Genomic DNA, 25,214 nt, shown 5'->3' with positions numbered 1-25,214 from the left:
GGAGGTTGCCAGCAGCAGTGGGAGCTGCTGAAAAACCTCCAGCCGCTCAGCCCCTTGTGACAGGGCGGAGACGTTAATTAACTGGAGTGGAGCGTTCTTGTACATTACATCTGCTACGAGGAGGCGCCCGTCCACCACCTCTTTAACCTGGGAGACGGTGAAGCTGCCTCCCCGCAGCAGAATACCCCGGCCGGAGGAACGAGAGTCGTTTCCTCCTGACCAGATCGATGGCCCATGGGACCACCATGGTGACCATTGCCTGTAGGAGCTGAGGTGCGGTATCGCACACTCCTGCAGAAACAACAGGTCAGCTTTGACCTTGGCAAGGTAGTCCAAGGTCGCAACACATCGCGTAGTAGATTTAATGCTACGCACATTTATGGATACAATCTTTACACCCATTTTAAAGCAGTTAGTCGTTTACCAAACCTGTTGTCTCTGAGAGTTCCAGACCTTTGGTCTGCTCCTTCATGCCCGTGGTGTGCTCAAATTGCTTCACTTTGGATGGGCTGAAGAAACTGTCCTGAACCTCCCCATTGGAGATGTTCTGCTCGGGTGGCATCTGGGGGTCCGTGCAGAGAGCGGGGTTTGAAATGTCCTCTGTTGGAGAAGCTTCTCCAATCCTCTCCCCCTCTGGGGCGTTGCTGCTCCCGGCTTCCCGGAGCTGGGGTGCGCTGAGCGCCTCACTGCTCCCAGATTCCTGGGGTTGTGGTGCACTGGCCTCTTCGGGTTGTGGGCCAAGTTGGGGATGCGCCGGTCTCCTCATTGTCTCCAATGTTCTGGAGCTCGGGTGTCTCGTCCTCCAACTTCCTAGCGTTTTGCCGCTTCTTCTGTTGGCGCCGCCCTGGCCCTTCTTCGTCCAAAGAGCTGCTGCTCTTGTTATCCGTGTCGGATGGGAGACGCCTCTTGACTCTTGTCTGGGAAGTGGCTTGCTTTCTTTTTACCCCTTCTCCCTTTTGGCTCTCTTCACCAGCTGCCACTCCCCCTGCTGCTTTCCCACTGCTGCCTCCTCCTCCTCCGTTGATTCGCTCTCCTGAGGAGTGGGAGGTTCAGGGGGCAGGGCTGTTGGTTGGCCGTCTGTTGCCCCAATTTTTTCCTCCACCTTGTCTCTCTCTGTGTCCTCCTTTGTCCCGTTATTCTCCCTGGGGGCCTTGGTGGTTGGAGTGACACGAGGCACTTCTTCTGCTTCCCCCTCGTTGGCTTTAGCTGCCTGTGCATAAGTACGGCAACGTTTGGGGCAGGTCTTGTAGAGGTGACTTGCCTCGCCACACAGGTTGCAGCACTTAGCCTGTCTACAGTCTTTTGTCTGGTGCCCTTCCTGTTTGCAGTTCTTGCAGAGGACGGCGCTGCAGTTGGCCGCCACATGACCAGACTTGCCGCATGAGCGACAAAGTTTGGGTTGCCCAGCGTAGACAAGGTAGCCACGGCTTCCCCCGATAGCGAATCTGGAAGGGGGGTGTTAGGTACCCCATGGTAAGGGGTTTGACTGGTTATAGCCATTGCTCTTTCCCTGGCAGAAATGCGATGAAGTCTCTCCCCTGCCAGGTATTCTCCCAGAATGCTTCTCAGTCACTTCTCACTACCGCCCTCTGTTGAAGGTCAGTGCTGAGGGAGCGCCGCACTGTCGGAGGGTCAGTGCTGAGGGAGCACCGCACTGTCGGAGGGTCGGTGCTGAGGGAGCGCCGCACTGTCGGAGGGTCGGTGCTGAGGGAGCACCGCACTGTCGGAGGGTCAGCGCTGAGGGAGGGCCGTGCTGTCGGAGGGTCAGCGCTGATGGAGCGCCGCGCTGTCGGAGGGTCAGCGCTGAGGGAGCGCCGTGCTGTCGGAGGGTAAGCGCTGAGGGAGCGCCGCGCTGTCGGAGGGTCACGCTGAGGGAGTACCGCACTGTCGGAGGGTCAGTGCTGAGGGAACGCCGCACTTTCGGAGGGTCAGTGCTGAGGGAGCGCCGCACTGTCGGAGGGTCAGCGCTGAGGGAGCACCGCACTGTCGGAGGGTCAGCGCTTAGGGAGCGCTGTGCTGTTGGAGGGTCGGTGCTGAGGGAGTGCCGCACTGTCGGAGGGTCAGTGTTGAGGGAGCGCCACGCTGTCGGAGGGTCAGTGCTGAGGGAGTGCCGCGCTGTCGGAGGGTCAGTGTTGAGGGAGTGCCGCACTGTCGGAGGGTCAGTGCTGAGGGAGCGCCGCGCTGTCGGAGGGTCAGTGCTGAGGGAGCGCCGCACTGTCGGAGGGTCAGCGCTTAGGGAGCGCCGCACTGTCGGGGGGTCAGTGCTGAGGGAGAGCCGCACTGTCGGAGGGTCAGTGCTGAGGGAGCACCGCACTGTCGGAGGGTCAGTGCTGAGGGAGCACCGCACTGTCGGAGGGTCAGTGCTGAGGGAGCACCGCACTGTCGGGGGGTCAGTGCTGAGGGAGAGCCGCACTGTCGGAGGGTCAGTGCTGAGGGAGCGCCGCACTGTCGGAGGGTCAGTGCTGAGGGAGCGCCGCATTGTCGGAGGGTCAGTACTGAGGGAGCGCCGCACTGTCGGAGGGTCAGTGCTGAGGGAGAGCCGCACTGTCGGGGGGTCAGTGCTGAGGGAGCGCCGCACTGTCGGAGGGTCAGTGCTGAGGGAGCGCCGCACTGTCGGAGGGTCAGTGCTGAGGGAGCGCCGCACTGTCGGAGGGTCAGCGCTGAGGGAGCGCCGCACTGTCGGGGGGTCAGTGCTGAGGGAGAGCCGCACTGTCGGAGGGTCAGCGCTGAGGGAGTGCCGCACTGTCGGAGGGTCAGTGCTGAGGGAGCGCCGCACTGTCGGGGGGTCAGTGCTGAGGGAGAGCCGCACTGTCGGATGATCAGTGCTGAGGGAGTGACGCACTGTCGGAGGGTCAGTGCTGAGGGAGTGACGCACTGTCGGAGGGTCAGTGCTGAGGGAGAGCTGCACTGTCGGAGGGTCAGTGCTGAGGGAGAGCCGCACTGTCGGAGGGTCAGTGCTGAGGGAGCGCCGCATTGTCGGAGGGTCAGTACTGAGGGAGCGCCGCACTGTCGGAGGGTCAGTGCTGAGGGAGAGCCGCACTGTCGGAGGGTCAGTGCTGAGGGAGCGCCGCACTGTCGGAGGGTCAGTGCTGAGGGAGCGCCGCACTGTCGGGGGGTCAGTGCTGAGGGAGCGCCGCACTGTCGGAGGGTCAGTGCTGAGGGAGCGCCGCACTGTCGGAGGGTCAGTGCTGAGGGAGCGCCGCACTGTCGGAGGGTCAGTGCTGAGGGAGCGCCGCACTGTCGGGGGGTCAGTGCTGAGGGAGAGCCGCACTGTCGGAGGGTCAGCGCTGAGGGAGTGCCGCACTGTCGGAGGGTCAGTGCTGAGGGAGCGCCGCACTGTCGGGGGGTCAGTGCTGAGGGAGAGCCGCACTGTCGAAGGGTCAGTGCTGAGGGAGTGACGCACTGTCGGAGGGTCAGTGCTGAGGGAGCGCCGCACTGTCGGAGGGTCAGTATTGAAGGTGTGCTGCACTGTTAGACCTGCTGGGTAGTTCTAGCATTCACAGTTTCCATTATCCTTACTAACATGTGCCTCTTTTGGCTTTTGTGAAAGATATCTGAGTTTCCTCTCTGAGAGGAGGGTGTAGACTAACAGAAAGCTTCCCTTACACCCACTTTCCTCCTGTGTTAAGGGTTTAAAATATTTTCCTTTCTCTCTCTCCCTTGCTCTATTTCCCCCTCGAGCCTTCAGCCCCTCCTTAATCAAAGCCTCATTTCCCAATCCTACCTCATCCCCATTCCACCTCCTCCACTCACTTTCTCCAATCCCCATTACTTCTCCTTCATTTCCCCTTTAATTCCCTCATTCCCCCTTTCATTCCCTCGTTGCCCCCTTTCATCACCTCATTCCTCCTTTCATCCCCCCTTTCATTCCCCCTTTACCTCCTTTAATCCTCTCATTCCCCCTTTCATCCCCTCATTTCCCCTTTCAATCCCTCTTTGCCCCCTTTAATTCGCTCATTCCCCCTTTCATTCCCTCTTTACCACCTTTCATCCCCTCATCCCCCCTTTCATTCCCTCTTTACCTCCTTTCATCCCCTCATTCCCCCTTTCATTCCCTCTTTACCTCCTTTCATCGCCTCATTCCCCCTTTCATTCCCTCTTTACTTCCTTTCATCCCCTCATTCCCCCTTTCATTCCCTCTTTACCTCCTTTCATTCCCTCATCCCCTCTTTCATCCCCTCATTCCCCTTTCATTCCCTCATCCCCTCTTTCATCCCCTCATTCCCCCTTTCATTCCCTCTTTACCTCCTTTCATCGCCTCATCCCCCCTTTCATTCCCTCTTTACCTCCTTTCATCCCCTCATTCCCCCTTTCATTCCCTCTTTACCTCCTTTCATCCCCTCATTCCCCCTTTCATTCCCTCTTTACCTCCTTTCATCCCCTCATCCCCCCTTTCATTCCCTCTTTACCTCCTTTCATCCCCTCATTCCCCCTTTCATTCCCTCTTTACCTCCTTTCATCCCCTCATTCCCCCTTTCATTCCCTCTTTACCTCCTTTCATCCCCTCATTCCCCCTTTCATTCCCTCTTTACCACCTTTCATCCCCTCATCCCCCCTTTCATTCCCTCTTTACCTCCTTTCATCCCCTCATTCCCCCTTTCATTCCCTCTTTACCTCCTTTCATCGCCTCATTCCCCCTTTCATTCCCTCTTTACCTCCTTTCATCCCCTCATTCCCCCTTTCATTCCCTCATCCCCTGTTTCATCCCCTCATCCCCTGTTTCATCCCCTCATTCCCCCTTTCATTCCCTCTTTACCTCCTTTCATTCCCTCTTTACCTCCTTTCATCCCCTCATTCCCCTTTCATTCCCTCATCCCCTCTTTCATCCCCTCATTCCCCCTTTCATTCCCTCTTTACCTCCTTTCATCCCCTCATTCCCCCTTTCATTCCCTCTTTACCTCCTTTCATCCCCTCATTCCCCCTTTCATTCCCTCTTTATCTCCTTTCATCCCCTCATTCCCCCTTTCATTCCCTCTTTACCTCCTTTCATCCCCTCATTTCCCCTTTCATTCCCTCTTTACCTCCTTTCATCCCTTCATTCTCCCTTTCATTCCCTCTTTACCTCCTTTCATCCCTTCATTCACTCTTTCATTCCCTAATTTCCCATTTCATTCCCCCTTTCATCCCCTCATTCCCCCTTTCATCCCCTCATTTCCCCTTTCATTCCCTCTTTACCTCCTTTCATCCCCTCATTCCCCCTTTCATTCCCTCTTTACCTCCTTTCATCCCTTCATTCACCCTTTCATTCCCTAATTTCCCATTTCATTCCCCCTTTCATCACCTCATTCCTCCTTTCATTCCCTCTTTACCTCCTTTCCTTCCCTCATCCCCTCTTTCATTCCCTCGTCCCTTTTTATTCCTTCACCCCCTTTCATTCCCGCACCCCCTCCTCCCCTTTCATTCTCTCAGTCCCCCATACATTCTCTCATTCTCCCTCCCCACATTTTTCCTCCCATTTTCCTGCCTCCCACTCCAACCATTGCATGAGATGTTCTGATCCATGCCCAGCACAGACCCTGCCCCTCCCAGCACGGATCCTGCCCCTCCCAGCACAGACCCTGCCCCACCCAGCACAGACCCTGCCCCTCCGAGCACAGTCCCTGCCCCTCCGAGCACAGACCCTGCCCCTCCCAGCACAGACCCTGTTATGACACAGCAGTTGATGAAAGCTGAGTTACTTAAAATCCCGGAGGGAATCTTTAAACAACTGTCATAACCTAGATTTTCAATTGGTGTGTTTGAGATGCAGCTCTAAATTCAGGAATAAGACCACCAAGCCTCAAGAGGTTTTTATATCGGAGACATTTTATCGAGTTACAACAAAATAAACACAGACACATGGCTACAAGTTATCATCATCACAACTTTTAACAAATTCCTGAATTAATCTCCACTAAGGTAACAGTAACCAATAGACTTGACCCGACACCAGGCAAAGCATTTTCACCTTACGAATTCAAAATGAGGCTCCTTTCACTTTGGTTCCTTTGCAGACAGTTGTCGGTTTACAGGATTTGACCTTCCATTGCCTCTCTCTGACTTCCACACCCCAAACCCTCTCAGGTTAGACCCAGCCTTTCTCTTTGAATGCAAACTTTCATTGCATAACTCCACCTCATCTAACAATAAAACCCCTTTCATAGCACCAATTTTATTAGCAATATAAACATATTGCTTAGTGTCTGCTAGCTGGTGGCAAGATTTCACTCCCACTCTTGAACACTCTATTCAACAAAATGCAAATGTATCTCCAACCCTGTTTACATCTCAAAACTACTAGACATCGAAGTACCCAGACTAGCTGGCTTAAATCCAATTAACACACACAGACTAAACCCACAGGCTAAACCTCTAAATTAAAAAAAATTCCAATAACTTTATATATATTAGCTTCATGAAACCCCCTCCTTGCCCAAACACTGCCCCTCCCACCACAGACTCTGCCCCTCCCAGCACATACCCCACCCCCTCACAGCACAGATCCCATGCCTACCAGCACAGACCCTGCCCCTCCCAGCACAGACCCTGCCCCTCCCAGCACAGACCATGTGGTTCCCAGCACAGGCCCTGCCCCTCCCAGCACAAACCCCAACCCTCCCAGCACAGACCATGTGGTTCCCAGCACAGACCCTGCCCCTCCCAGCACAGATACTGCCCCTCCCAGCAGAGACTCTGCTCCCTCCCAGCACAGACTCTGCTCCCTCCCAGAACAACCCTGCCACCTCCTGGCGCTGGCCCCACCCATCCCAGCACAAACCCCACCCCAACCAGCACAGACTCCGCCCACTCCCAGCACAAACCCCGCCCCCTCATAGCACAGGTCCTGACCCCATCCAGCACAGAATCTACCACCTCCCAACACAGACCTTGTCCCCTCCAGCACAGACATCCCCCACCGCCGCCCCCCACCCCCCCCCCCCCACCCCAGCATTGACCCCCAAGATCACTACCCAGCACAGACGTCCCCAACCCCTCCCAGCACAGACCCCACCCCTCCCAGGACAGACACTGCCCCCTCCCAAACTGACCCTGCCTCCGCCCAACACAGATTCCACTCTTTCCCAGCACAGACTCCACCCCTCCCAGTAATTACCCCGCCCGTCCCAGCACAGATCCTGCCCCGCTCCCCACAGCACAGGCCCCACTCCCAGCACAGTCATCAACCCTTCCCAGCAGAGACTCTGCCATCAATCACATAAAACCCCACCCCTCCCAGTACAACCTCTGACCCCCACACAAGCCCTGCACCCCCCCATGCAAGCCCCACTCCCGACCCACACAAGCCCCTCCCCTGCCCACACAAGCCCCGCCCCTGCCAACACAATATCTGCCCCTCCCCACACAAGCCCCTCCCCTTCCCACACAAGCCCCGCCCCTGCCAACACAATATCTGCCCCTTCCCACACAAGCCCCGCCCCTGCCCACACAAGCCCCGCCCCTGCCAACACAATATCTGCCCCTTCCCACACAAGCCCCGCCCTCTCCCACTCAAGCCCCACCCTCCCACTCAGACACCTTCCTCCCCCCGCTCAGGCGCCGCCCACTCCCACACAAGCCCCGCCCCACCCCACATAAGCCCCGCCCCACCCGCACACGCCCTGCCCTCTCTCACAAAAGTTTCGCCCTCTCCACAACAAGTCCCGCCCCTCCCCACACCAGCCCCCGTCCCCAAGCACAGGCCCCGCCCTCCAAGCACCAGTCACGCCCCCTCCCACACAATCCACGCCCCATATCGCAACAGCCACGCCCCCCCCCCCCCCCCCCCCCACAACACTTACCAGCGCAAGCCCCATCCCGCCCCCAAAAGGCCGCCCCACGCACACAAGCCCCACCTCTCCAGCACTCCAGCACAAGCTCCGCCCCCACCCAACACAAGACCCCGCCCCTTCACGTTCACACCTCCCACAAAAAACCCCACCCCCCCCGCCCCATGTCCACTCACTCAGGCACCGCCCAGAGCTCAATAGCCACGTGCATATCCACCCGCCCCCAAGATCCCGCATGCGCGCGGCACGTGATCGGTTCCCGCCGCTTTACTTTCAAATTCCAACGGTCGCGGGGGCTTTCCGAGTGAAGACAAGATGGCGGCAGCGGGTGAGGGGCCTTCAACTTCGGTGAACGAGGACCATGAGCGGGGGGGGGGGGGGGGGGGTGGGGATCGCATTTCTGACCAATTCCTATACATAAGGAGCAAAAATAATTCGATCAGGGACCTCCCCCCCCTCCCCCCCCCCCCCCCCCCCCTCCACCCCCCCGGGCAGAGAGGGAGGGCCATTCGTCCCGTCCTGACCGTACTAGCCCTTTCCAATTAAGCCACCTGACCTTAGTCCTCAGCCTGGGAAGGCTGGACAAACCCATCCCCAGAAAAACCCATCTTGAAATTCCGTCTGACACAAATGCCCAGGATGGAGGGAATTGACGTTTTTTTAACGGCGGCGTCGTCGGTTTGGTTTTGGCGGAGGGGGGGGGGTGGGTGTGGGGTCAGGTGGGGGGGAGCGCGGGGGTGGGGTCGGGTGGGGGGGAGCGCGGGGGTGGGGTCGGGTGGGGGGGGAGCGCGGGGGTGGGGTCGGGTGGGGGGAGGGTGGGGTGTGGGGTCGGGTGGGGGGAGGGTGGGGGGTGGGGTCGGGTGGGGGGCAGCGCGGGGGTGGGGTCGGGTGGGGGGGAGCGCGGGGGTGGGGTCAGGTGGGGGGCAGCGCGGGGGTGGGGTCGGGTGGGGGGGGAGGGCGGGGGTGGGGGGAGCGCGGGGGTGGGGTCAGGTGGGGGGCAGCGCGGGGGTGGGGTCGGGTGGGGGGGGAGCGCGGGGGTGGGGTCGGGTGGGGGGAGCGCGGGGGTGGGGTCGGGTGGGGGGAGGGTGGGGGGGTGGGGTCGGGTGGGGGGGGGAGCGCGGGGGTGGGGTCGGGTGGGGGGAGGGTGGGGGTGGGGTCAGGTGGGGGGAGGGTGGGGGGTGGGGTCGGGTGGGGGGAGGGTGGGGGGTGGGGTCGGGTGGGGGGAGGGTGGGGGGTGGGGTCGGGTGGGGGGAGGGTGGGGGGTGGGGTCGGGTGGGGGGGAGGGTGGGGGGTGGGGTCAGGTGGGGGGAGCGCGGGGGTGGGGTCGGGTGGGGGGAGGGTGGGGGGTGGGGTCGGGTGGGGGGAGGGTGGGGGGTGGGGTCGGGTGGGGGGAGGGTGGGGGGTGGGGTCAGGTGGGGGGAGCGCGGGGGTGGGGTCGGGTGGGGGGAGGGTGGGGGGTGGGGTCAGGTGGGTGGAGTGCGGGGGTGGGGTCGGGTGGGGGGAGGGTGGGGGGTGGGGTCAGGTGGGGGGAGCGCGGGGGTGGGGTCGGGTGGGGGGAGGGTGGGGGGTGGGGTCAGGTGGGTGGAGTGCGGGGGTGGGGTCGGGTGGGGGGAGGGTGGGGTGTGGGGTCGGGTGGGGGGAGGGTGGGGGGTGGGGTCGGGTGGGGGGAGCGCGGGGGTGGGGTCAGGTGGGGGGAGGGTGGGGGGTGGGGTCAGGTGGGGGGAGCGCGGGGGTGGGGTCGGGTGGGTGGAGGGTGGGGGGTGGGGTCAGGTGGGGGAGTGCGGGGGTGGGGTCGGGTGGGGGGAGGGTGGGGTGTGGGGTCGGGTGGGGGGAGGGTGGGGGGAGGGTGGGGGGTGGGGTCGGGTGGGGGGAGCGCGGGGGTGGGGTCAGGTGGGGGGAGGGTGGGGGGTGGGGTCAGGTGGGGGGCAGCGCGGGGGTGGGGTCAGGTGGGGGGCAGCGCGGTGGTGGGGTCGGGTGGGGGGAGCGCGGGGGTGGGGTCAGGTGGGGGGCAGCGCGGGGGTGGGGTCGGGTGGGGGGAGGGCGGGGGTGGGGTCGGGTGGGGGGAGCGCGGGGGTGGGGTCGGGTGGGGGGAGGGTGGGGTGTGGGGTCGGGTGGGGGGAGGGTGGGGGGTGGGGTCGGGTGGGGGGGAGCGCGGGGGTGGGGTCAGGTGGGGGGAGTGCGGGGGTGGGGTCAGGTGGGGGGAGGGTGGGGGGTGGGGTCGGTTGGGGTGGAGGGCGGGGGTGGGGTCAGGTGGGGGGAGGGTGGGGGGTGGGGTCGGTTGGGGTGGAGGGTGGGGGTGGGGTCGGGTGGGGGGAGCGCGGGGGCGGGTGTGGGGTTGGGTGGGGGGGGGAGCGCGGGGGTGGGGTCGGGTGGGGGGAGGGTGGGGGCTGGGGTCGGGTGGGGGGAGGGTGGGGGGTGGGGGGAGGGTGGGGGGAGGGTGGGGGGTGGGGTCGGGTGGGGGGGAGCGCGGGGGTGGGGTCGGGTGGGGGGAGCGCGGGGGTGGGGTCAGGTGGGGGGAGCGCGGGGGTGGGGTCAGGTGGGGGGAGGGTGGGGGGTGGGGTCGGTTGGGGTGGAGGGCGGGGGTGGGGTCAGGTGGGGGGAGGGTGGGGGGTGGGGTCGGTTGGTGTGGAGGGCGGGGGTGGGGTCGGGTGGGGGGAGGGCGGGGGCGGGTGTGGGGTCGGGTGGTGGGGAGCACGGGGGTGGGGTCGGGTGGGGGGGAGCACGGGGGTGGGGTCGGATGGGGGGGGAGGGCGGGGGTGGGGTCGGGTGGGGGGGAGGGCGGGGGTGGGGGGAGCGCGGGGGTGGGGTCGGGTGGGGGGAGGGTGGGGGGTGGGGTCAGGTGGGGGGAGGGTGGGGGGTGGGGTCGGTTGGGGTGGAGGGCGGGGGTGGGGTCAGGTGGGGGGAGGGTGGGGGGTGGGGTCGGTTGGTGTGGAGGGTGGGGGGTGGGGTCGGTTGGTGTGGAGGGCGGGGGTGGGGTCGGGTGGGGGGAGGGCGGGGGCGGGTGTGGGGTCGGGTGGTGGGGAGCACGGGGGTGGGGTCGGGTGGGGGGGAGCACGGGGGTGGGGTCGGGTGGGGGGGGAGGGCGGGGGTGGGGTCGGGTGGGGGGGGAGGGCGGGGGTGGGGGGAGCGCGGGGGTGGGGGGGAGCGCGGGGGTGGGGTCGGGTGGGGGGGAGCGCGGGGGTGGGGTCGGGTGGGGGGGAGCGCGGGGGTGGGGTCGGGTGGGGGGGAGCGCGGGGGTGGGGTCGGGTGAGGGGGGAGCGCGGGGGTGGGGTCGGGTGTGGGGGAGCGCGGGGGTGGGGTCGGGTGGGGGGAGCGCGGGGGTGGGGTCGGGTGGGGGGGAGCGCGGGGGTGGGGTCGGGTGGGGGGGAGCGCGGGGGTGGGGTCGGCTGGGGGGGAGCGCGGGGGTGGGGTCGGCTGGGGGGGGAGCGCGGGGGTGGGGTCGGGTGGGGGGAGCGCAGGGGTGGGGGGTGCGCAGGGTTGTGGGGGGCGCAGGTGTGGGGTCAGGTTGGGGTGGTGGGAGGGGGGAAAGTGGGGGTGGGAGGGTGGAGCGCAGGGTTGGGGGATAGCATGGGTGTGGGTTCGGGTGGGGGTGAAGGGGGTGGGAGGGGGGAGCGCGGGGGTGGGGTCAGGTGAGGGGAGCACAGGGTTTGTTTGGAAGGAACCGGGATTGAATCTTTCCCCCCTTTTCGCCTTTTGGGGTTTTTTCTTCAGAAGGGAGCTGCCATTGGCCACGCGGCGTGGTCACTGTTGGCCGTCCCTGGAGGGCAACAGCCCGGTCGGCGGCGCTGAATTGGTTACCCTTCCCCCCCACCCCCGGCAGCGACACAGGGACCGCCAGCGCTTTCACCTTGCCGGGTTCTGCCTTCCTTGACTGATTCTCCCGCTTTCTTCCAGCAGGCTGCCAGGACACCGCCCCGGCACTGGACGACCCTCTGGGGCTGCTGACCGAGCTGGAACTGGGTATGGAACGGCCAGGGCGAGAAGAAGGAGGTTTCGGCTCGGAGACAGCGAGGGAGGAGGCCGCTCCACCCAGTGCTAGAGCAGCGCGATCGGCCTCGCTGCCCCCCCCCCCCCCTGCCACCACCACCACCCCCCAAGCCCCTGCAATCCCTTTGGGATTTACCCAGTGCTCTTTTGAAGGTTGAATCTGCATCCGCCATCCTATCTGACATTGCGTCCCAAACCCTAACCACCCTCGCAGCATTAAAAATAACCTCACGTTGCCTCCCCCACCCACCCCGCTTCTCTTGCCAATCGCCTTAAACCTCTGGAACCCTTCAGCCATTGGAGACAGGGTCTGCTCATCTACTTCGCCAAAACCCTTCAACCTCTTCCACGCTTCCTTCCCTAAGTTTCTCCTCCGCAGCACGCCCAGCCCGGCGCCCCGTCCAGCCCACTCCGCCATTCAGCGCAGACGCGGCTGACCTTGGGCTTCGACCCCGCCAGCCTCGCCCCATCACCACCCGCACCCCCGCCTCCGCCGTGTCCCTCGATTCCATGGGAGACCAAAAAAAATGTCTACCTGCCCCCAGCCTTCAATGTCTTCGACGATGGTGCATCTGTAACCTTCAGCGGGTTGGAGGGCGGGGGAGAGAGAATTCCAAAGATTCAGGCTGTCTGGCTTCCGCTCGGCCGGCGTGTGCCGGAGTCGGCTGCGCGGCCACCGAACTGTCAAAGGCCATTAATCAACCAATTAAAGATATTGACAGGGCTGCCCGTCCATCCTCAAGGTTGGCGTGGGGGTGGGGGGGGGGTTGCGGGGGGCAGGCAAAGAGCCCAAGCGGCCTTTGCATTTCTCATGAAACCTCATCCACGTGCGGGGTGAGGTTTCGTGAAAGTTTTGCAACGTTAATAAACATTTTTCGAACGTTTCAAAGACGTGTCCCAGCTGCGTGCGACGCTGTCACATGAGGGGACACGTGGAAGTGATTTTTTTTTTTAGCTTCTTTATTTAAAGCTCGTGTTATGAAATTAATCCCCGCCCCCCCCCCACCCCAGCCTCCCGAGGGCAGCTCCGTGCCTCGGGGAGATTTCCGCGCCTGCAGGAAAGAACGCAGGCCCCCTGACTCTCCCCCCCTCCCCCACCCCTCCACCCCCACCCGCACAGGTAGCGCTGAGCGCATCAGGGCGCGTGTCACGCTGGGCGGCCCTTAATTGGCCTGCCCGCGCAAAATGGCGGCGCGCAGCCGATCGTTTTGGGGAGGGCAATCGGCTCCACGACTGTTCCCTGCCTCCCCAAGAGTGATCCTGTTTCTTAATTAATGTCAAAAATTGTGTTTTAGGGAGGAACGTGGAACCCCACATTGGAGAAATTGTGAAAAAAATCAAGACCTTAATTGAAGGTAATATGACATCATCCAGCGTCTTTGTCCTTTCACGGGAGGTGGGTGCTGCTGGTGAGCCGCCGTTGGTTGCCCATCCCTAATTGCCCCTTGAACTGAGTGGCCTGCTAGTTCCATTTCAGAGCGCAGCTAAGAGGTAACCACATTGCTGTGGGTCTGGAGTCACGCAGAAACCAGATAGGATATGAGTGGCAGGGCTCCTTCCCTAGAGGTCAGTAGTGAACCAGATGGGTTTTTAAATAACCATTTGGTTGATTCATGACCAGTTTTTTTTATATATATCAGATTTATTCTTTGAATTTAAATTCCACCAGCTGCCGTGGTGGGATTTGAACCCGTGCCCCCAGAGCATTAGGCCGGGCCTCTGGGTTACTAGTCCAGTGACATTCACACTCCGCCACCGTCTAAAAGATGCCTCCTACTGCTCCACTTCAGCGGGGATTTTTGGATCCCAGGACATCCGATTGGGATGAGGTGGAGGTCGGGGGGAGGGGTGGTAGGGGTGCCTCTAACAGGTGGGGAAGCAGCTACGTGTGGGGAGGAATCCCTCCTTTGCTCCTTGACCCACCAACAGTGCTGTAAAGACACTTCCCTTTTCCACTCAGCAGCCCTCGTTTCCCCCCCCCCCATTTTAGCTCTTGGATTTTCCCAGGCCCTGGACCAAGGTTAAAGCTGGAAGGCAGATTAAATCTGAGGCACACCGGCCACATTATGGACAGAATTTTGCTGTCGGCGAGCAGGGTGCGGAGCCCGCTCGCCGACGCATGTAATGACGCGGGATGACGTCAGGCGGAACCCCTGAGATCATCCCGCCCCATTTAAATTTTCAGGAAGGCGGGGGTGCAGCAACATCAGCTGCGGGCCTGCCGACCTGTCAATGGTCAATTGAGGCCATTGACAGGATCATTTAAACGATTAAAGGACCTGCCCGTCTGACCTTAAGGTTGTCGGGTCGGCCAGGACCCCGGCGGCAAATAGAAAGTACAGGAAACCTCATCCAGCGGCAGGGTGAGGTTTCATGCAGGGTTTTAAAAATTTTAATAAAGTTATAGTGTAAATTATGAACATGTCCCATCTCATGCGACATTGTCACATGAGGGGGACGTGTTTGGGAATTTTTGTTTTCTATTTTAAATCTTTTTAAAAGTGGAAGCGATCTCCCTGAGGCAGCACTTAGCCTCAGGGAGATGTGCGCTCTTTCGCTTTTAGGGAATCCCCCCGCCCGCACAGGGAGTGCGTAGCGCTTCCCGCTGGGCGGGCCTTAATTGGCCCGTCCACGTAAAATGGCGGCGCAGCCCGCTTCTCCGGCAGGGATCGGCTCCCCTCCCGCTGGAGATTGGGTTGGGCCCACCCACCCGACAGGCAGGCAGGCAGAAAATTCTGCCCTATGATATTTAAATGACCAAACCGCCTCACCACCTAAGAACACGTTGGCTGACCACCCTCCTGCCAGGTTTCCGTTAAAACTGGAAGTGGGCAATTTGGAATCGGGATGGAGATTTTTGAAAATTTTCACATCTCACCCGTTCCAAGCCCATCCATTTTTTTTGTTGGGTTTGGGGGAGGTGGGGGGAGTTTAAAACCCCTCCCCATGATACCTGAGCAACAGAATCACACTTCTGAAGAGCTATGTTGGCAGATGAGCAGCCCAGCCCAGTTTCCAGGCTAGAGAATTGTGTGATACCACATGAAAGAGGATGAAAACCCAGTTAAAGAGCAGGGAAAAGAAAAACTACAATTAATCATTTCAAAAATTGGTTAGACACTGGCCTTTGATCTTTGGTGAAATCTAGTCCAAACTTACAAGCTGAAATATCCCCCTCCAATACTGTCTGCTATCTTCAGGCAACTGCTGTTAGAAGCTGACATAATGATCTTGGAGCAGAAAACTGCTCCTCATTCAGTTGTACGTTCGTCATCTCTTCCAGAATGCCAGCTGTAGATAAATGAATAAGGTCACATTGGTGCAGTGGGCTGAAGTTGGGGTGGTAGCTAGAACCTTGTTGGTGTGGAGCAGAAGGAGCTTCGCCCTGGAGCTAACTCGCCCGTTACCAGACCCTGGACTCCCCACTCTAAGTCAGCCGGTCAAGCTGGATAGTGTACCAAATGTTTAGGAAAATGCCCCTCACTTCGACTAGCAAACCCTACCCCCCCCTCCCCCAACCAAATTAACTCCAGTTCCCAAATAGCAAAGTTGCTCTCCGTTGGGCATGGACTCCGATGTTGCTCACTCTCACATGCACGTGTATTTCAGAGAAAAGGGTGAACGATGGGGAACTGAAGAAGTTGCAGGCACACCGAGGAACAATGGAAAAGGAACTCGATGAGTGTACGTATGTACAATTTCCCCTTTGGTGAGATTTCCAGTGGAAGGGCAGGATAGTGTGGCGGTTAGTAAAGCAGCTTTTGTGTAATGCTTTCATACTTCAACGTCTCTTCCCACATGTAACACTTGGCAAGGCCATTAAAACGTTTCAGGTAAACAACCGCAACCTATTTCTCAAGATTATGCAGTGAGCATGTGGTAGCAGTTTGCTGGTGGCCATGTCACAGCCACTGCCACATCGTAGGTTGCTGGCCTAACTGCTTCCAAAATGGAAATAAAAGCTGTGGTTAAAAGCACGCTCGTGGAGGATAGGAATTTCCTGAAGGTTACCTAAGGACGGGCGAGTCAGGAGCTAGGTATAACCCTCAGGCTCTTGTGATTTACAGCTCCCACTGAAATCTCTTAGACTAGATCATTTTCTCTTAACCAGTCACTCCCAGAGGTTCATCGCTCTCCGTACATTTTGTGCTCAATTGGTTTGGTGCAAAGCATCTTTTAATTTCCTCAAAAATACACCCCTCAATGTGGAGGGTAGGACAGTGCAAGTTATTTCTTGCACTCAATCAACGCTGCAGGGGTTAACATTTTTTAAATTGATTCTTTCATGGGACGTGGACATCACTGGCAAGGCCAGCATTCAGTGCTACTTACTGTCCTTGGCCATTTCAGGGGGCAGTTACAAGTCAACCACATGTAGGCCAGCAGATTTTCTTCCTTAAAGGGTGTCAGTGAACCAGATGGATTTTTTAAATACACAATAACCATTTCATGGTCATCGTTACTGACGTGTAGCTTCTAATTCCAGGTTTTTCAATTGAATTTGAATCCTACTAGCTGTTAAGGGATTTGAACCTATGTCACCAGAGCATTGATTAGCATGTTTATGTAGTAAACTGGTGACATTACCATTACGCCACCCTCTCTCCTTCACCAAGGAGTCACCCTAAGTGGAACTGTGAAGGGAGATTCCTCTCGTTCCAACCCAAACCCCCATCTCTGCCGCCCAAGCCTGGTAAAATTCATCCTAACCTGGTGAGAAGCTTGAATGACAATGTCAGTGGTTCAAGACAGAAACCTATCCTGCAAACATCTATCCTTTTCTCGTTTTCTTTCCCTCTCAGTCCCTGACTGGCACTTGCTGGGCTGCTCCACTGGTGTCCTCCTGTACCAAGTGCCCACCTTTCCTTTTTAATGTGTGTGCCAACAGGCACTTCCTCTGTGCGGAATATCCGCAGCTCAGGCTCAGCCCAATCACTTTGCACTTGGGCGCCCGTGCACATGTCCTATCCTCAGGAGGACCCAGAGATCAGGATCCGGAAAGCTGATTGGTTCCCTTGCACAAATAAAGAGGCAGTGCACTCAATCATACAGCACCAGCTCCTGCCCTGTTCAGGCCTGTGGTACCTTTACCTTGAGATTGTTGGAGCCTTTCTATGGAACCAGGGAGTTGGGGGGGGGGGGGGTGGTTGTTGGCCCGTAATGATGACTAATCAATGCACAATCTCTTTTATCTTTGAAGCGTTCTGACTGTCACTGTGTTACAATGCCACTTCTGTTTCTCAATAGTAAATCAGGAAATCTTTCAGCTGGAGGGGAACTGCAACACCAAGGAAGGTGAGGGGAAATTGGCTGAGAATAGATCAACAGATTGGAGAACAGTGAACATGCATCTCACTTATTTCACTGAACGAAGAATGTCCCTGTCAACCTGCCAGTTGCAGGTATGACCTGACATTGCTGATGTCGCCTGCTGTAGCCTGGAATGACCCGGAGATGTAAAAATTCAGCGCCACAGTCACCTTCAGAGGCACAGGCAATGTAGCGTGTGACCTAGTTCTGGATCTCAGTTTGTGCTACTCTAGCTGTCGCAGCCTTGCTGCTGAAGCAGAGATGTTGGACACTGCTGTACAGTTCACTGTAGGCAATATGGTTTGTTCCTATGTACATGTAAGGTCACATCTGCAATCCTCCCTCTATTTTTCCTCCTCCATCCTCCAATCTGCCCTTCCTCTCCACATTCCCCTCCTCAGTCCCCTCCGCTTTCCAGCTTTCTACTGCTTTCCAGCTCCACCTTTCCTCCTCCTTCTCCACCTTCATCCTCTTTTCCTTCCTCCCTTCCTATGCTCTCCCTTGTCCTGCTCCTCCTCTATGCTCCTCTTCTCCTTCTTCCCTTCCTATTGTGAAGGGACTAAGACCTCACCCTGTATATTTTTATAAAATAGATATACATGCCCTCAGGGCTATTACTAAGATTTTAAAAACTGAACAAAGACTTTTTAACATGGCTGAATCTATGTCTGCCAGTGCCCCCTGAACAGAAGGAGCTACCTGGCAGTTTCGAAGGCACTTAGACACCTCGTTATTTTGTTTATATTCATTCATGGGATGTGGGCGTCGTTGGCTAGGCCATATTGCCCTTGAGAAGGTGGTGGTGAGCTGCCTTCTTGAACTGCTGCAGTCCATGTGTGTTGTAGGTACACCCACAGTGCTGTTAGGGAGGGAGTTCCAGGATTTTGACCCAGTGACAGTGAAGGAACGGTAATATATTTCCAAGTCAGAATGGTGAGTGGTTCGGAGGGAAACGTCCAGGTGGTGGTGTTTCCATGTGTCTGCTGCCCTTATCCTTCTAGGTGGTAGAGGTCATGGGTTTCGAAGGTACTGTCGAAGGACTTCAGTGAATTCCTGCAGTGCATCTTGTGGATGGTACACACTGCTACTACTGTGTGTCGGTGATAGAGAGAGTGAATATTTGTGGATGGGGAGCCAGTCAAGAAGGCTGCTTTGTCCTGGATGGTGTTGAGCTTCTTGAGTGTTGTGGGAGCTGCACTCATCCAGGCAAGTGGGGAGTATTCCATCACACTCCTGACTTCTGCATTGTGGACAGGCTTTGGGGAGTTGGGAGGTGAGTTACTCGTCGTAGGATTCCCAGCCTCTGGTCTGCACTTGTAGCCACAGTATTTTTATGGCTGGTCCAGTTCAGTTTCTGGTCAATGGTAACCCCCAGGGTTTTGATAGTGGGGGATTCAGTGATGGTAATGCCATTGAACACTAAGAGGAGATTGTTAGATTCTCTCTTGTTGGAGATGGTCATTGCCTGGTAGTTGTGTGGTGTGAATGTAATTTGCCACTTGTCAGACCAAGCCTGGATATTGTCCAGGACTTGCTGCATTTGGACATGGACTGCTTCAGTGTCTGAGAAGTCACGAATGGTGCTGAACATTGTGCAATCATCAGCAAACATCTCCACTTCTGATCTTATGATGGAAGGAAGGACATAGATGAAGCAACTGAAGATGGTTGGGCCTAGGACAAAACCGTGAGATTGATGTTCTGGAACTGAGATGATTGACCTCCAGCGACCACAACCAGCTTCCTTAGTGCTAGGTTTGACTCCAACCGAGCCACTCTTGGTGATGGACATTGAAGTTTCACCCAGAGTACATTCTGCATCCTTGCCACCCTCAGTGTTTCCTCCAAGTGGTGTTCGACATGGAGGAGAACTGATTCATCAGCTGAGGCGGGGCGATGAGGGGGTGGTGGGGAGGGGGAGGGTGTGATAGGTGGTAATCAGCAGGAGGTTTCCTTGCCGATGTTTATCCTGATGCCATGAGACTTCATGGCGTCCGGAGTCAATGTTGAGGAACTATCTCCCAATTGTATACCAGTCTACTGCCACCTCAGCTGGGTCTGTTCTACTGGTGGTCTTTGGACATTATCTGTAATGTATGATTCTGTAAGTATGACCATGTCAGGTGTTTGCTAAACTAGTCTGGGAGACAGCTCTCCCAATTTTGGCACAAGCCCCCAGTTGTTAGGAAGGAGGATTTTGCAGTGCTGAGTTTGCCGTTGTCGTTTCTGGGGCCTAGGTTGATACTGGGTAGCTCATCTGCTCTCATTCCTTCTCCAATTTTCTGTAGGACCTGGAGTTACATGCAGGCCAGACCAAGTAAGGATGGCAGATTTCCTTCCCTAAAGGGAATTAGTGAACCAGATGGGTTTTTACGACAATCAACAATGGTTTCATGGCCTCCTGCAGAGGTCCCCAGCGTCACAGATGCCAGTCTTCGGTCAATTCGATTTACTTCACGTGATATGAAGAAACGGCTGAAGGCACTGGATACTGCAAAGGCTATAAGCTTTGACAATATTTTGCTTCAGAGCTCGCCGTGCCCCTAGCCAAGCTGCTTGAGTACGGCTACTGGCATCTACCCAGCAATATGGAAAATTGCCTGGCTATGTCTTTTACACAAAAAGCAGGACAAATTGAACCCGGCCAATTTTTGCCCCATCAGTCTACTCTTGATCATTGGTAAAGTGATGGAAGGGGTCATCAACAGTGCTATCAAGTGGCACTTGCTTAGCAATAACCAGCTCACTAACGCTCAGTTTGGGTTGCGCCAGGGCCTCTCAGCTCTTGACCTCATTACAGCCTTGGTTCAAAATGGACAAAAGAGCTGAACTCCCGAGGTGAGGTGAGAGTGACTGCTCTTGACATCAAGGCCACATTTGACCGAGTGTGGCATCAAGGAGCCCTAGCATAACTGGAGCCAATGGGAATCAGAGTAAAACTTTCCATGGTTTTTGGTCATACCTCAGGTACTGGAGAAGTCCATGTCCAAATGAAGCAAGACCTGTACAATATCCAGACTTGCTCTGATAAGTGGCAAGTAACATTCATACAACACAAGTGCCAGGCAATGACAACCTCAAACAAGAGAGAATCTAATCATCGCCCCTTGACATTCAATGGCATTACCATCACTGAATCCTCCACTATCACCATCCTGGGGGGTTACCATTGACCAGAAACTGAACTGGGCCAGCCAAATAAATACTGTGGCAACAAGAGCAGGTCAGAGGCTGGGAATCCTGCGATGAGTAACTCACCTGCTGACTCCCAAAGGTCTGCCCGCCAGCTACAAGGCACAAGCCAAGAGTGTGATGGAATACTCCCCACTTGCCTAGATGAGTGCAGCTCTAACAACACTCAAGAAGTTTGACACCATCCAGGACAAAGCAGTCCTGCTTGATTGGCACCCCATCCACAAGCATTCATTTCCTCCACCACCAACACACAATAGCAGCAAGATGCACTGCAGCAACTCGCTAAGGCTCCTTCGACAGCACCTTCGAAACCCGTGAATTCTACCACCTAGAAGGACAAGGGCAGCAGACACATGGGAACACAACCACCTCAAAATTCCCCTCCAAACCACTCACCATCATGACTTGGAAATATATTGGCCGCTCCTTTACTGTTGCTGGGTCAAAACCCTGGAACTCCCTCCATAACTGCACTGTGGGTATACCTACACCACATGGACTTCAGTTCAAGAAGACAGCTCAGCACCACCTTCTCAAGGGGCAGTTCGGGATGGGCAGGAAATGTTGGCCTAGCCAATGATGCCAGCATCCCATGAATGTAAAAAATCATTAGACTTTGAATTCCAGATTTTTATGAAATCAAATTCCACTCTTGGCCATGGTGAGATTGGAACCCAGATGCCGAAATTATTAGCCTGGGCCTCTGGATTGCTAGTCCAGTGACCATACCACTACACCACCACCTCACACGATCTTGGGTCCCCAAGGTGGTTAATTGTCTCACCCATTAAGGATTGAAAGGAGGGTTGCCAAGCTGTTTGCCCTAGCAGATGAATGGACTCTGGTTGGTCAGCTCGGGGTCTGAAATGCAGAAGGCCTTTGTATAGTTCTTTTTGAATTTAGTCTCTGCAGTCCATAGGTGGGCCATTAGGGTCTCTTCAAAGATACTGCAATGGCTACGGGCTCTGACAATATTCCGGCAATTATTACTGTATTACCCCTGCCACATGCCTCTTTCATCTCCTGAGTAATACCATGCCACACCCTACCATCATTGGTGGCCTGTAAACAATTCCCACCAAGGTTTGCTGTACCTTGCTGTTTGCATCCTAACAGCTTGCACATCTTGTTCTTCCGATCTGAGAACCTCCCTTACTAATGTACTGATCTCAACCCTTATTATCAGCGCAACAGCACCTTCTTTTCCTTTTTGCTTGTCCTCCTAAATGTTGAATATTCTTGAATGTTCAGTTCCCAGTCTTGATCACCCTGTAGCCACGTTTCCGGAGTGGCAATTAGATCATATCTATTTACCTCTATTTGTGCCTTTAAATCATCTACCTTGTTGGAATGCAGCATGCATTCAGGTAGTGTGCTCTTAACTTAGTCCTTTGACTTTATTCTGCATTGTAAGCTTAGCTGATGCTCGCCTTTGTTTCGCCTGCCTTCCTATTTCACTGGCTACTTTTTTACTTCCCGGTACCAGCTTTAGGTCCTTCCGGTTTGAGCTAACCCTCTGGTTCCTATCCCACTGAAAGCTAGTTTAAACCCTCCCCAACAGCACTAGCCAATCTCCCTGCGAGTATATCAGTACCAGTCCTGTTAAGATGTAACCCGTCCAGCTTGTACAGGTCCCACCTGCCCCAGAACTGGTCCCAATGCCTCAGCAATCTGATGCCCTTCCTCCTACACCAATTCTCCAGCCATGTGTTCAATCAATTAGTCTTCCTATTCCTATGCTTACTAGTGCATGCACTGGGAGTAATCCTGAGATTATTGCTCTTGAGGTCCTGCTTTTTAATTTCCTTCTTAATTCTCTAAAATCTCCTTTCAGAACCTCATCACTCTTCTTATCTATGCTGTTGGTACCAATGTGGGCCGTGACCTCTGGCTGTTCACCCTTCCCCAGAAGGATGTCCTGCAGCCATTCTGTGACATCCTTGACCCAGCACTGGGAGACAACCCACCACCCTGGAGTCACATTTACTGGCACAGAAACACTTGTCTGATCCCCTGACTATCGAATACCCATCACAATGGCTCTTCCACTCTTTTTCCTTTCTGTGGTGCCCCTAAGAAACCATTGCCCTCACCAGTATTCAAAACAAAAACCGCTTAACAAGCGAAATCCTCTCAGGGTACTCCTGCACTACCTGCCTGGTTCTCTTAGACTGCTTGGTGGTCATCCATTCCCTCTCTGCCTGTACACTCCTAACCTGCAGTGTGACCATGTCCTTAAACATGCTATCCACATAGTTCTCTGCCTCGTGGGTGCATCACAGTGACTTCAGCTGCTGCTCAAGTTTTGAAACCTGGCTCCTAAGCTTCTGCAGCTGGTGACACTTCCTGCAGATGTGCTTATCTAGGATACATGGTGCATCTGTGACTTCCCACATAGTATAGGATGCACATTCCACTCGGGCGAGCTGACCTGGCATACTGTAACTTTACAAGCTATTTATTGCAATCAGACTAAGTATATAATTACCAGTTACTCGCCAATCAGCTTTCTCCTCTGTACTGAAGCCAGGGCCAATTAATCGAGGCTCAAAAAAGTAGAAAAAGAAAGGAGCAACTCCCTCACTGAACTCCGTCATACACCAGACTCCCATTTTGCAGTCTATTCACCCAAAGCAGCACCCCTGTGCAGAGAGATACTCAGGAAATATTCAGACAGCATCTGTGGAGAATTTTATACACATAATGCTCAGGAAATACTCAGAAGGTGAGACAGTATCTGTGGAGTATTTTATAGAGGTAATACTCAGGAAATAGCAGGTCAGACAGTATATGTAGATTATTTTATACACTTAATACTCAGAAAATACGCAACAGGTCAGAGAGTATCTGTGGGGTATTTTATACACATAATACTCAGGAAATGGTCAGCAGGTCAGACAGTATGGAGTAATTTTTATGCATAATACTCAGGAAATACTCAACAGGTCAGACAGTATTTGTGGAGTATTTTATACAGGTAATACAGGAAATTGTCAGCAAGGCAGACTGTGTCTGTGGAGTATTTTATACAGTTAATACTCAGGAAATATTCAGCAGGTCAGACAGTATCTGTGGAGGATTTTATACGCCGAGTACTCAGGAAATACACAGCAGGTCAGACAGTATCTGTGGAGTATTTTATACACATAATACTCAGGGAATACTCAGCAGGTCAGACAGTATCTGTGGAGCATTTCATACAGGTAATACAGGAAATTGTCAGCAAGTCAGACCATATCTGTGGAGTATTTTATACAGTTAATACTCAGGAAATGCACAGCAGGTCAGGCAGTATCTATGGAGTATTTTATATGAATAATACTCAAGAGATACTCGGGAGGTTGGACAGTATCTGTGGATTATTTTTTACGCATAATACTCAGGAAATACTCAACAGGTCAGACAGTATCTGTGGAGTATTTTGTACAGATAATACTCAGGAAATATTCAGCAAGTCAGGCAGTGTCTGTGGAGTGTTTTATACAGGAAATATTCAGCAGGTCAGGCAGTGTCTGTGGGGTGTTTTATACAGGAAATACTCAGGAAATATTCAGCAGGTCAGACAGTATCTGTGGAGTATGCTATATGCATAATATTTAGGAAACACTCAACATGTCAGGCAGTGTCTGGAATATTTTATACAGTTAGTACTCTTAAATACTCAGCAGGTCAGGCAGTATCTGTGGAGGATTTTATACGCATAATACTCAGGAAATACTCAACAGGTCAGACAGTGGGCAGAATTTTGCCCTTGGTGGGTGTGCAGGCCCCACCGGTTTGGTGGCGGGCGGACAGCTGACCCCCGCCACCGAAACGGGGCCCGCTGCCATTTTGAGTGGGCGGGCCAGTTAAGACCCGCTCAGTGGCCTGCCCAACAGGAAACGCTATGTGCTTCCTGTGAGGGGGTGGAGGGAATCCCCAGCTGTCAGAGTGCGCTCTTTCGCACATGCGCGCAAAAGAGCGCACTGCTCCCTGAGACAAAGTGCTGTCTCAGAGAGATTAGTGACAGTGTACAAAAGTTAAAAAAATAGAGAAATAAAAATATTATTAACATGTCCCCCTCATGTGACAATGTCACACGAGATGGGACATGTTAATAAAAACAACATAAATTTTATTGCACTTTTTAAAAACGGACATGAAACCTCATTCCGCCATTGGATGAGGTTTCATGTATTACCTGGCCTGCCTGCCAGCCTTAAGGTTGGACGGGCAGGTGTTTAATGATCCTAATTAGCCTGTCAATGGCCTTAATTGGCCATTGACAGGTCGGCGGGCGGACAGCGAAATCAGCTGATTTCACTGTCCACCCACATTCCTGAATATTTAAAGGGACTGGGATGACGTTGGGGGTTCCTCCTGACGTCATCCCGCATCATTTTCTCGTCGGCAAGCGGGCTCCGCCCCCAAATCGCTGATGGGAAAATTCTGGCCAGTATCTGTGGAGTATTTTATACAGTTAATACTCAAGAAGTACTCAACAGGTCAGACAGTATCTGTGGAGTATTTTATACAGGAAATAATCAGATGGTCATGCAGTATCTATGGAGTATTTTATACAGGAAATACTCAAGGTCAGGCAGTATCTGTGGAGTATTTTATACAGGAAATACTCAAGGTCAGGCAGTATCTGGAGTATTTTAGTATTTGGCAATGTTTTGAGAGTTAGAGGAGAAAACTGTAAAGAGTGCAGCACATCAGCGGCTATGATAGGTATTCTTTCACAGTTATGTGCCACCTTTGGTTTTTTAAATCACCTGGCATTGCCAAACTTTTACAGAGGCCCACAATCCCAAGCAAAGTAGAGGACTAGTCTCAGGAATGCTGCTACACTGAGTGATGGTATGTGAAACCTTGTGGGTTTCCATTCTGTCAGGGCAAGTCCCTCATCAAGTCGTTATCGGCAGCTCCCAAGTGACTGCCTAGCATTTCCTGTAGGTAAGAAGAACCTCCGGT

At 55.5% G+C, this 25,214-nt stretch overlaps 1 protein-coding gene across 1 annotated transcript in view; it reads left to right on the top strand.

Moving 5' to 3' along the window:
* Positions 1–8,075: 8,075 nt before the first annotated feature.
* The window catches only part of LOC121274236 (synaptonemal complex central element protein 1-like), a 34,946-nt gene continuing 17,807 nt past the window's right edge, over positions 8,076–25,214 (top strand). Inside the window, exons 1-5 of the mRNA XM_041181433.1 lie at positions 8,076–8,094; positions 11,664–11,726; positions 13,049–13,108; positions 15,363–15,437; positions 17,001–17,155. Of these exons, the coding sequence (XP_041037367.1) occupies positions 8,082–8,094; positions 11,664–11,726; positions 13,049–13,108; positions 15,363–15,437; positions 17,001–17,155 (366 nt within the window). The 5' untranslated portion in view covers positions 8,076–8,081. The remainder of the gene's footprint in view (positions 8,095–11,663; positions 11,727–13,048; positions 13,109–15,362; positions 15,438–17,000; positions 17,156–25,214) is intronic.

This window comes from Carcharodon carcharias (genome assembly GCF_017639515.1).
Source record: "Carcharodon carcharias isolate sCarCar2 chromosome 35 unlocalized genomic scaffold, sCarCar2.pri SUPER_35_unloc_4, whole genome shotgun sequence".
Taxonomy (NCBI): domain Eukaryota; kingdom Metazoa; phylum Chordata; class Chondrichthyes; order Lamniformes; family Lamnidae; genus Carcharodon; species Carcharodon carcharias.
Note: the sequence above shows the minus strand (reverse complement) of the source record. Positions and strands in the feature narration are given on the sequence as shown.